The sequence below is a fragment of the Diadema setosum genome, chromosome 18 (assembly GCF_964275005.1).
Source record: "Diadema setosum chromosome 18, eeDiaSeto1, whole genome shotgun sequence".
Classification (NCBI taxonomy): Eukaryota; Metazoa; Echinodermata; class Echinoidea; order Diadematoida; family Diadematidae; genus Diadema; species Diadema setosum.
This window is the reverse complement of record NC_092702.1, coordinates 32420057-32432524: the sequence shown is the minus strand read 5'-3', so window position 1 is coordinate 32432524 and position 12468 is coordinate 32420057. Positions and strand designations below refer to the sequence as shown.

The following is a 12468-nucleotide window of genomic DNA, read 5'->3' as shown; positions in this document are numbered from 1 at the left end:
ACCAAAACTAACTTCCATTTTTTTTTCTTTTTGGCATTAAACGCAGGAATACTTAAAAAATATCCAATTCTTCAGAATGAATTTCTTTACGACAGAGTCAAAACAACCATGAAGTTTCAATCACTGATTATATCAATCAATCAAGGATTTCTGCGCATGCGCGTACTGAGAAATCTAGATTGTGAAAATACGAAATACACCATTGCGAACCATTGTGCGCGCACAGTGAACACATTAGGAAAATCACATAAAACCTTAGAATTCAATATATTCCTTTTCATTTTCATCATTGATAAAAAAAAAGAACAACAGCACCATTCTGTTTGTTTGGTTTCCTGGACTAATCAGAGCCAGCTTCCATATCGAGGAGAATCAAAATGCACTTTAGACTTGGAACATCCCTCACACTCGCAGTGCAACATCTCGAGAGCTCCAAAAAGTCAAAAGAGGGCGTTCTTGTCGATTTGCGGCGTCGAAAGATTAATCATCAGTGTGTAGAGAAAAGGAAAGTTCACAATGCCGAGGTTTGATACACACTGATTCAGTCAATGACATCAAAGCTACAATATCCAATTTGTGCATGAAGATATCACACAAAGAGGCGTACAGTGTACATAGAATTAAAACATTGTTTACCGCAAATTCTCACATTTCTGATTTTACGTTTTACTTTTTTTTCTTCAAATCAATAGCAGACATTCCTTTCATGTAATTAGTAAAGTTCAACACAGACGACTCTTGAATGGCTTCATTGTAAAATATGTTTTTCAATGAGTGTGTGAAGGTATATATAAGTAATTATATATGTACATATTATATGAGGGTGTGTGTATGTGTGCGTGAGTGTATGAGTACATTATCTTTTTGCGCATGTCGCATTGCTTATTCTCTACACCAGGCGATGTTTCAGAGACAGCTTTTTTCTCAGAGTATCACTAGAACAGATGGCGCTTCCATGGTTTGTACCGTGCATTGAGCCTGACGTTTATCAGCTTACGGGACAGACACTCTCGTAGAAGCGGACACGCCCCTCCGTGTTCTGCTCACCGACACCCGATAGTCTCCGCTGCTTCTCTGATGCCGTCTCCGTCCGTTCGGCGATGAGGGCAGCATTCTCGAAATACTTGGCCTGTGAGCAGAGAAGGAAGCAGAAACTATACAGCATTGTTCTATCTAAAAACGAGCAGAAAATAAGATCTGTTGATAATCTGTTTCAATCTTTTCGTTAAATTATTCATTTCTCCACCTAAAAAGGTAAACTTCACGGACCAAAGAGTCCAAATATGCCAAGCTATGATTGTATTTCGATATAATATGACGTTGTCGTCGCAATCATAAAACCATTCATTCATTCATTCATTCATTCATCCATAGTTTTTTGCATTTCCAAACGATATACATGTATACGACAAACGGCAAAATAATATTATACTCCATGCAACATGATATCATATAGAAATATATCTTGTTTCATAAAAGATTTGAATTGAAAGAAAGATATCATTCAGAGGGGTGAAGGTTCAAGTGCGAGTTTCTTCACTTTGTTAAAACTTACAGATCAGCAGTTGCGATCTTAACAAATTTAATTTGTAGAGGGAGACAAAGTGAAGAAACTCGCACCTGAAGATTTGAATTGTTGTAATTGTCATGAAAAGCAGTAATAATTGAAAAGATAATAAGAAAAAAAATATCATTATCACCATCAACATCATCACCATTGTGCGCATTACCATCACTGATAGTTTGCTCATGTTCTCTGATGGCACAAAGTGAAACGAATAGCGAGATGGTATGATGTCACACAAATCACTCTTTCTTCGACCAATGCAGATTCACTTCTTACTTTTCTTGGGACCGGAGCATCTTCCCGCCAGGACATACGGCGAACTTCCGGTTCCGGTGGACGTTGGTTGAGAGCACCTTGACCGTAGGAAGGCGTGTTGCCTCCAAGTCCAGATTCCGCTTGCTTGGTCTGCTGTGTTGTCATTACCTGATCATCTTCGTTGAAAGTATAACGTAATTCACAAAAAATCATCTTAATATCATAATTCATCTTAGAATTCGATTAAGTTATTTCATATCCTACATGAATCAAGTATTACACGTTGAAAATGAAACATTAACGGAGGGCTGTGACGGCATTTGTTTTTGTTTTTGTTTTTGTTTTTTTGAGCACTGCCATTGCTATTGTTGACATTTTATGTATCACATGTTGGAAATTCAAATATACAATTTAGAAATCACAAGTATATAGTCACGCTGAAAAAAAAAGGACAGAAAAATATTTTAACTCTTACCTAATTGTTTGTTGTCGAAGTTTACCCGCTTCCCCTCTTTCGTATATTCTAGTTGCTCGGTCGGTCCTTTGTTACTTGAGGGTAGTCTGTAGCTAGGGAGCGCCCTTCGCTTGGGAGGCGAAACAGGAACCTCATGATGATGTAGTTCAAGGAATGTCGTGAAATCAAGCTCGTAGTATTCAGTTTCTGGATAGCAATGACCTCTTAACTTTCGGTGATCATTTGCATCTTTTTCCTGCACGCCTGACCCTGAGTGTGCCTCACAGTTGAAGATTTCCGGGTCATCTCTGGCCAGGACACCGTGAAGTACTGGATGGCCGAATTGAAAAGACTTTGCATGTTTAGTCTGGTACGCGTTGTCGATGGGCAGTTCGTCTGAAGTGTGGATAGCTTCTGATGCTTTGGAGTCCAGAACTCTTCCAACGCGCTGGCGAGAGTCAGCGTCAGAGTGACCACTCGAGTAGTCAGTCCGTCCTTGAAGCTTATCTCTCAGGTTCATAAACGAGCGCTGGTAAGAACTCACGGCATCTCCATTGCTATGCGTTAGAGGTTTATCGTGCGAGTCCGGGCCACTTGCGGCATCGGCGGAGGACCGGTCTTGGAGGTTTACAGCAGATGTCTGAGTATCTCTGGTAATATTCCTCTCTATCCCCTTGCCAATATTGGATCTCGATGTTTGCGTCCACGTGTTCAGTGCTAACTCTCCGGAATGTTTCACGCTTAACACTGACGTCTGCGTGCAGGCGTCGGTCGGCTTTGAATCCAGTTGGAACTCCGTGCCACTCGCTCTGCTGGAGCTTTTGATGTCTTCGGGACCGTCTGACGTCTGGTGTCCACCTGCTTGTACGGAGCGATCCTGGGTGAAGTGAGTGAAGGGACCCCACTCCTCGGACTCTCTCTCCGACTGAAGTGACGTGTGACTCCCAGAGCTGCCAAGAGCCAGGTGTTGATTGTCTTGATGAGTGTTCTCTTCCTCGTGTTGCGTAGAGCTTGGTATGTCAGAAGTTTGCGCGCTTGCTGATTGCACAGATGCCACGGCCTGGATGCCTCGTTCGCAGCCGCCTTCAAGTGAAATTCTCTGCAGCGATGCTCTCTCCGCCTGAGGTAACACGTCACTCCCGGAGCTGCCAAGACCCATATTGTCTTGGTTAATATTCTCTTCCTCGTGCTGCGTAGAGCTTGGCATGTCAGAAGTTTGCACGCTTGCTGACTGCACAGATGCTACGGCCTGGACGCTTTGCTCGCGGCCCCCTCCCAGTGAAGTTCTCTGCAGCGTTTCTGAGGAAGATGATTCCCCAGTTAAGTCTAACGACTTTACTGTGTCGGGTTTGGAATGGGAGTTTCTCGAATATGAATCATCACAACTGCCCGGAATGCAATTGTCCAAAAGTCTGTCAGTACGTGAGTGATTCGAAGGTTCTGTATTTACATTACTGACAGACGTGGACACAGGATTACCCTCAAAGCAATCATCCATCTCTAACTCGTCAAAAGCCAGCTTTTCAGCCACCTGTAACAGCGCATTGCATGACATTTTCCTCTTATTTTCGGGAGCGTGTGGAATGATAGCTTTCACATGACGGTGCAAGGCGAGCTTCACTTCATTGTTTTGGTAATGCGTGTTCTGTGAAGAGGAGCTGGCGTTGACTTCTTTCCATACCTTGGATCCGTTGATATCGTACTGATTCCAATTTTCGACTCTCTGGATGAAGGCGCTGGATGCGTCTCTTGAATCTTCTTGGTCCGTCGGCACGCGATTTTCCGTTGATCTTCGACACACACCAAAGCTGCTGCAACGCCTGCGCAGTAGCTCTGCAGGCGAAGTGTTAAAACTTCTTGGGTAGTACGCCCCTACTGTTTTTGTACTCTCCGAGCTCCATAGATGTTGATCAGAATCATTTAAATCAGAGTCAGTTTGCCCACGGTTGTCCCTCGGAGTAGAGCCACTCGCAACCTCGTCAGAATTTCCTTTTGGTGTGGACTTTCCTTTTGGGTCTTGTGTGACGTTGCGTTGGAGTTTCTGTAGCAGAAGAGCTCGATTTTGGGTAAAGCTTGACTCCGGGCCCCCTCGATATTCCTTTGATTTTGATGGAGTCCTTTGAACATGGCGAAGGTTGCCTTCGCCCTCTGAAACAACCTTCAAGTTTGCCCCTTCACTGTTTTCCATTGTTCGGAACGTTGGTTGAGTCCTGTCGCTAGGGACATGGTCTGAGTGTGTACAGGAGGAAGTCGTCTGTATTATCTGGTCCCGGCCGCAGGTTATTTTCCCGATCTCAACCATTGTTGAGGTTTCTGTGTTACCTTGGCACTGGCAGGAGCTGATTTCAGAGCCGGTGCTACGGGGACAAACCTGGTCGTTTGTCTGCCGCAGGCAGCGGTGGCAAAGACGACTGGATGGAAATGAAGAAAGAGAAAGAAAGGAGGACAAAAGACAAGAGGGAAACTTCTCAAATTCCTCAATTTAAAACTATAATTTTAAGCTTTAATTCTCTGCAAAATGAAAAGCTCATACACACCCCTCCTGCAACTTGCTCGCTGATTGGCAAGTCTGCTGGAGAGCTGTATCCTTCGCATTTACATTTCTATAATTAAAATTCAAATATTTGCTAAACATCTTTGATGGAATTAAGAAATTTTCAATCAAAAAAGTAAGAAATTCAATGTTGAGGGACAATGTAATGGTTATTGTGTTGTCATCAAGCATCTCTTGCTCTGCGTATGCCTCGTTATTGCATTGTGTATAAGTTCGTGGAGGCGGATAGCACTCACTGGCAATGACAGCATAAACGGCAGTAAATGGAATTGCAACAGATATAACGATAATGCCATGACATTTTGTCACAGTAGGATAACGAGATTCGAGAAATGTTGATAGCAAACACAAGAAATAAAAAAATACAACCAGTGTCCTTAATTTCTGATTTTTTTTTTCATTTACTCATCGAATTATTTGAGATTCTAACATACACTTTGTGTATCTGAACAAAGGAGGGTTTGAACATTTCCCCCCCCCCCCCCAGTAATAGTACGCCCTATATGTGTAGTGAAAAAGTCGTTGCGAGTGTATTGCGATGATATCTTTAACAACCGATTCTTCAACTCTTTGCTGCCCCCAAAGCTGTCGATAAATATAACAATCAACTTATTCGTTTTTTCATCATGTTGAAGTTTTGGTCATGTTTCTTATTCGAAGACCTACGATACACATACAATGAATACACACACCCAGAGAGGCGGTCACAGATCTCATCCAGCAGGAGGTTGACATCGCGGCGGTAGCCGAAGGGTTCCCCGACCCCAGCCCGCTGGAAAAGCTCGTGCAGCCGATCGTCACTCTGAACAGGACGAACTCCCTCAACGCCCGCTGTGGGTATAAGTTGTCAAATCATTTACCCTATTTTGTTTGGTATGTCTCAAGAGAATTGTGAAAGAATACATATGTTCTGAGACGAATAAAGCATACCGATGAAGTAGATATAAAGTTTATAGCTGTTCTCTTGGAACACACAGCAACAAAGGAGCACAAATTTGAGTCAGTGGTTTGAGGGGTCAGATTTTTATTTCAACTGCAATGCAAACGAAGAATTTGAATTTCAACTTGCTACTTTTCCCGCTGCTCTTGGCAACTGGCAGCGTTTTACTGCATTTCTGTCCTGAGAAACTGTTCTTTATGCCAGGAATTTTAAAGCGCTTTGAGAAAATGTGGGTTATTTTCCCACAAGGTTTTTTTCTGCAACTTCTGGATGGCCGCCTTTAAGCGATGTTTCACTAGTAGCGCAGTCATCGTAGCTGTAATAGTGGTAGTGGCAATTGGTTGCGATTGAAGATGTGACGGACGAGTATTAAAAAGCCGCAGACGAATTACGTATTGACTTTGCTAGTAATAATGATCTCGGGGTATGAAGAGAAATATTGGGGAAAGCTGGCCTATTAGGACAAAGATTAGGCCTAAGCATTGTAGTTGCTGTGAAGATCATTGTATTTAATTTAAAAAAAAAAAAAAAAAAAATATATATATATATATATATATATATATATATATATATCTCACTCGTGGAAGCAAGCGCGCCGGAACACTTTTGGGTTTTTTTTTTTTTTTTTTTTTTTTTGGGGGGGGGGGGGGGCAAAATCTCGACGGGGGCATATTATGTGACGGTGTGAAATCCTCGGCGAGGGAGCGAAGCGACCGAGCGGGGGTACCACGGTAGGGACTTTTTGTAAAAACAGAGTATAAAAGTCGTGTTATAGAGCATTTAAAAGCAAATTTCCGGGAAATTACACATAGTGGAAAAAAAATTTAGTGTGAAGGACTATGATTATAACATACGGGCGTACATTTATGTGACGGTGTAAGATCCTCGGCGAGGGAGCGAAGCTCTCGAGCAGGGGGAGGGTGTGGGAGGGGGGATACCCCCTCCCACGGTAGGGACTTATTGTAAAAACAGAGTACAAAAGTCGCGTTTAAATAGCATTTAAAAGCAAATTTCTGGGAAACTAAACTTAGTGGAAAAAAAATAGTGCGAAGGACTATGATTATAACAGGGGGGGGGGTACATTTATGTGACGGTGTAAGATCCTCGGCAAGGGAGCGAAGCGACCGAGCAGGGGGAGGGTGTGGGAGAGGGAATAACCCCCTCCCACGGCAGGGACTTTTTGTAAAAACAGAGTACAAAAGTTGTTTATAGAGCATTTAAAAGCAAATTTCTGGGAAATTAAACATAGTGAAAAAATAGTGTGAAAGACTATGATTATAACATACGGGGGGTACATTATGTGACGGTGTGAGATCCTCGGCAAGGGAGCGAAGTGACCGAGCGGGGGAGGTTGTGGGAGGGGGTATCACGGTAGGGACTTGTTTGTGAAAACAGAGTGTAAAAGTCGCGTTTACAGAACATTTTAATTCAAATTTCTAAGGAATTAAACGTACTAAAACAAACATCACTGTGAAGGACTATCATCATAACTTATGAAAACTGTTCATTTTACAATATGTACGGGTAGAGCGAGCGAGCCACTTTCACTTTGCTATTCGTCTGAAATGTATTCATTAAAATTAAACGTGATCGCATTGTTCGAGCAATGAAAATTATACTTATATTGCTAAAAAGCATAGAAGAAAGGGAAAATGTACTCTCTAAAAAAATCGAGTGAAAATTTTCACTCTAAAAAGAGTGAATACAAAAAAGAGTGAATTTCGAGTGAAATTGGAGTGAACTTTGAGTGAAAATGCTCATTTTCACTCATTTTGGAGTGACGTCAGGGATCACTCCAAAATCTTCGAGTGATCCCTGACGTCACTCCAAAATGAGTGAAAATGAGCATTTTCACTCAAAATTCACTCCAATTTCACTCGAAATTCACTCTTTTTTGTATTCACTCTTTTTAGAGTGAAAATTTTCACTCGATTTTTTTTTAGAGAGTAAGGTTTACAAAAGGTATGTTTCAGGGGGAACACTCGAGGACGCGAGGCTATCTGTACACTAAATTTACTCATAAGTAAATATTAGTATATAGATATAATAATGTATATTAATAATGAATTATGATTTACGCGCCGTTAGGGGCGAAAATTTTGCATTTTCAGTTATGAAATTGACAACTTTTAGACAAGAAAAGTGCCTTTATTGTTCATTTTGGTCTTTAAATAATTGATTAATTATTCGTTACAGGGGGCACTTGGGGGGGCAAAAAAAAAATATTATTGGGGGGGGGGGGCAAGTGCCACCCCTGCCCCCCCCCCCCCGCTTCCTGCGCCCTTGCGTGGAAGTACCTGCAGCGCAGATAGCAGTAAACGCTGATAGCGTAATATGAAGGGAAAAGTTGGTTAAATTGCACCAAATACCTGTTGTATCGGAGCTAGAACGACGAAAATGATATGTTACTCTTGACGATGATAGTTTTAACAAAATTAAATCAGCACTTACCGTCATTTTGCATACTGATTGTTGACCTAGATTTACATCTTGGACTGCTTTTCTTCCCAGTTGTACTGCCCAAATGTGTAGGAATGAAGGGGGCGAGTCATTTGGATCCTTGTGGTGTATTGTCTAACCAGCATCTCCAACAATAAGGTGACGCGTGTAGTCATGGCAACGCGTACGCTCCCAGTGCTCCACGTAATAATGGTCCATCACGTGTTGTACGCACTCACTCAAACCAGAGTTACGCAAACACAAATTTACCAGTGAGCTATAGCTGGGATGGGCACTTGGCCTAGGTGAAAACTTCAAAGCAACAAGCTGCGATTCAATAAGCTGGTTGCTATAGTTGTGTAAGTGTTGATGATTAATCCTCCAACGAGGTTATTATGTCTGTCGGCTTTGGTTTGTTTGTCTGCTCATAAGCTCAAAAACTTGTGGATGGATTTGGATGAAATTTTCAAGAAAAATTGATTATTGTCCAGAAAAAGACGATTAAAATTTGGTAGTGATCCGGATCACCGCCTGGATCCAGGATTTTTTTCTGTAATTTTTGAAGGATTCGTACCATTAGGAAATAACGCCATTTTCAGCATACCTTATGTGTATATAACTCTACAATAAGTAAGCAGATCGTAGCATTGTCATCGGTCTTTTGTACACTATGTATTATGATGATAACAGCTGATTTTTATTTCGTTTTTATTAAACTGTATATTAGTAATTACCACTGAAGACATAACATACAGTGGGGGGGGGGGGGTATTCCAAAGTTGGAAACAAACAGTGGGAAGCCCTTAATTTGCATATTGCTATCTTTAGGCATAGCAGACAGTGGGAATCTATGAGTAATTTACTGACTTGTTTCGTTTCCAAATCTGCAGGGCAAAGAGTTCCTGGTTCCAATCTAAAGAACATGAAAGGTTTGTTCATATTAAGGTTAGAAAAAAATTATTAAATTCGGGGTAACGAGATCAAAGGTCATGGGGTCATAAAGGACAAAAAATAGTATGCTTAATCTCCCAATAACCCAACAATTGATAATTAGATGTTTACCAAATGTGTTGTGTAGATGTCCACATACATCTACGGCATGTTTGTGATGAAAATACTGCCCACTGAATGGTGATATTTTAATTATGGCTGCTTGGCTTAAGGTCTCCTGTATCGTTGAGTGCTCCTCTTGTTTTATATCTAATCCATGGCCTCCTAGGCTTGTTTATACGGCCCTCGTTGCAGTTCTTGGATAGCATGCATATAATCGGTTAAACGGTCGGCTCATTGCCAAACTTTGCTATAATTCTGTTGTTGTCTTCGCCCTCAGAGGAATCAACCAGTTCATGAAAAACTGTGAAATTTCAAGTTATGATTAGCACAATTTCAAGTTATAATTAGCACATGAATTATATTCGGAATATGATTCAAGACGATTAGCAGAAAGCTTCTTGGAAAAGTCAATCGAAGCCACACACATACATACACACACACGCACACACACACACACGCACACGCACACATACACACACACACTCACACACAATGACACGCAATCGCACAATCGTACATGCAGAGCGAGAAACGCAACAGTCAGACCTTCCCAGTCAATCTGATTATCTGCATCATAACAAAAGACATAGTTGACTTCCTTTTTTTTTTTACTTTACTTTCTCATTTCATTCTGATCTTTGCATTGATTGAAATTAACAAAGGGACTTTAACACTCACATATCTCACAAGTATTCTCGTTGCTTCAAAAAGTGTTGGATAAAAGCGTTAAGGATGGGCAGCAACCTTATTTGTTTGTTTGTTTGTTTGCTTTTATTTCTGCATTCAATCAAATGCAATTTGAATGCAAACTTCAAAAAGTACAAAGACAAAGAATAACAAGTGCAGTGAAATAAATCGATAACAGTACATAAATAGATTCACATAGGTGATTGCATTGAGCAATGTTGATACACAGAAACATGAAATAAAATATACAGTATTTTTCAGTAAACAACAGAGATAATTGAATGCAGGAGACCACCATCATAAGCGATTAAACTTGAAATGGATGGAGGCCTCAATAGATAGAACCCGATAGGACCCCCCCCCCCAAAAAAAAAGAATATATATATATATATATATATATATATATATATATATATCTGCGTTGTGCAAAAAACAGCAGCAGCAACAACAGCATGATCTTGATTGTTGCAGACGGACTTTTGTAAAAATAAAAAACACACAAACAAACAACAACACACAAACAGACAAATCCTCAGATAAAACAGAGAGGAACTTGAATGCCACAAAGCCCGTTGCAGTGGGCGATGTATTTCAAAAGAGGAATTGAATTTCAACTAACTGAGGATTTTATGGACCTGAAATATGTCGTGCAGAGCTAAAAAAAAAAAAACAAACAAACAAAGAAAAAGTTCTGATGAACATGAGAAAACTGAGAACTACTCGGATTCTTCATATTCATTAAATATAGCTTAGCTTTGAACATAAAATGAATGGGACCAATTTTCTGTTATTTTCCTTGCTGTTTTATTTCAAAGACAACTTTTACAATGAAAACCCGAAGATGAAGAAACACCTTCCAGTTTGATGCATTCATAAAGATAGATTCTCCCCTATAGATACACATAATTCTAGAATATTTCTTCTATAAGTCTGATCTGCTAATCAAGGCTGTTGTGCTGAGGCATAAAAAGGAAGGATATACGCTGGGCAAGTTTTGTTTTATTGTAAAAAAAAAAAATAATGAACTGCATTAAATTCGCTTGTATATGCAAGCGCCATATTGTACTCTATATTTTTGTCGGAAATGAAATAAAATGAAGATTATTTCGACGTCACGTGATAAAGGCGACTTATGCAAATGACAGTAACATAATTCTGCTGCTTTTTGGGGTGGTTTTTTTTTTGGGGGGGGGGTTACATAGTCGGCGACAGGGATCTTATACCTTTTCCCCGTTTGAATCAAGCCTGTAGCATAAAGTATATTGCACATTTTCACTACATAAAGTAACAAAATAAACGGTTCTAATGGCAAGAAATTTAATTTGTCGTGCTGGATTACAAGTCTTAACGTGATGAAAACACTACGAAAACGTTGTGTTCTAGAATACCTGGGGCCAAAACATTGCTCAATTCCTATACTGCGACAGAGACAGTAGCATTTCATCTCACACGGCGAAATCACGTTCTAGTATATTTAGCCACTTAATATTTTCACAAGAAAAGAGTACTTCGCATTCTGTAGTACATCACACATGTCATATCTGATAATACAGGCTTGTAGCAAAAGGATGAATCACCAATAAATATAAGTTTAGGACTGTTTTGTCGTTTGTGTGGGAAGTTAGAGACTCAGTAAGTATTCATAATAGTGACCATATTGATGATAGCAACAATATAATTATTATTCAAAGAAATAGTAATTATAATGATGGCAACGATAATTATGATAATGATAACAGTATGATGATGAGAAGAAGAAAAAGATAGGAAATTTCTGATAACAATCCTTGATATGAGCGAAATCTGAAAAAAAAATAAGAAAATGAAAAACAAAAGCTCTAACATCAGAAATATCATATAAGGCGCTGATTAATCGAGTCTAAGACAAAATAAAGAACAGAGGCATGGCTATATCGTGACATCTATACAGCAACCATTGCTATCGACTGTACGTGCTCAAAAGGGGCTATCGGAAAATTTGTGGTGGAGCAGATAAACCTTTAAATGAAGGCGAGAAAACCCTTACAACTATCGCATGAATTATGATATCAATCTTTTATTGTATAACCGGTGAAATATCAGGGAAGTTTATGGGGCTCGTAAAGTTGTTTTACCCTTTTGATCTCTTGTATTTGTTTGTTTGTTTGTTTGTTTGTTTGTTTGTTTGTTTGTTTGTTTGTTTGTTTGTTTTCGAATTCCAATTCTCAGATACGACATATGCATCCACAATATTCGTAAGAAGAGAGCATTCTACTAACATTCTCTGAAATCGCTCCAAATCTTTTCAACGACGCCTTTGAGCAGTTGAGAGTTTACAAAACTCATTGAGTAACTTTTTTTCATTTATTTGTTGTTGTTTACAAAAATGAAGATGATGTGCGAGTGTGTTTATGTGTGTGATGCCTACGTGTGCCCGTTCTGTAATCGAAGCGATGGCATTCTGAAACAGATTAAATATAATCTACATTCATCTCAATATCATATCGGTAGTGAAGGTGCAACGCGCAGTGATTTAACTC

The 12468-nt window shown here is 40.0% G+C and overlaps 1 protein-coding gene across 1 annotated transcript; it reads right to left on the bottom strand.

The window, feature by feature from the left end:
• Nucleotides 1-317: 317 nt before the first annotated feature.
• LOC140241748 (uncharacterized) lies at nt 318-8291 on the bottom strand. Its single transcript, XM_072321498.1, has 5 exons — nt 8222-8291; nt 5523-5661; nt 2298-4687; nt 1844-1998; nt 318-1129 (listed from the first exon to the last, which is right to left on the bottom strand). The coding sequence occupies exons 1-5, from the start codon at nt 8232-8234 to the stop codon at nt 989-991; spliced, it is 2838 nt and encodes a 945-aa protein (XP_072177599.1). The 5' UTR covers nt 8235-8291; the 3' UTR covers nt 318-988.
• Nucleotides 8292-12468: the final 4177 nt, after the last annotated feature.

Excerpts from the sequence above, each read along its gene's own strand:
- LOC140241748 (XM_072321498.1), bottom strand. Across the intron at positions 4,688-5,522 it reads ATCTGTGACCGCCTCTCTGG|TCGTCTTTGCCACCGCTGCC; the intron begins GTGTGTGTATTC and ends ATTTCCATCCAG. Across the intron at positions 1,999-2,297 it reads CTTCGACAACAAACAATTAG|ATGATCAGGTAATGACAACA; the intron begins GTAAGAGTTAAA and ends CTTTCAACGAAG.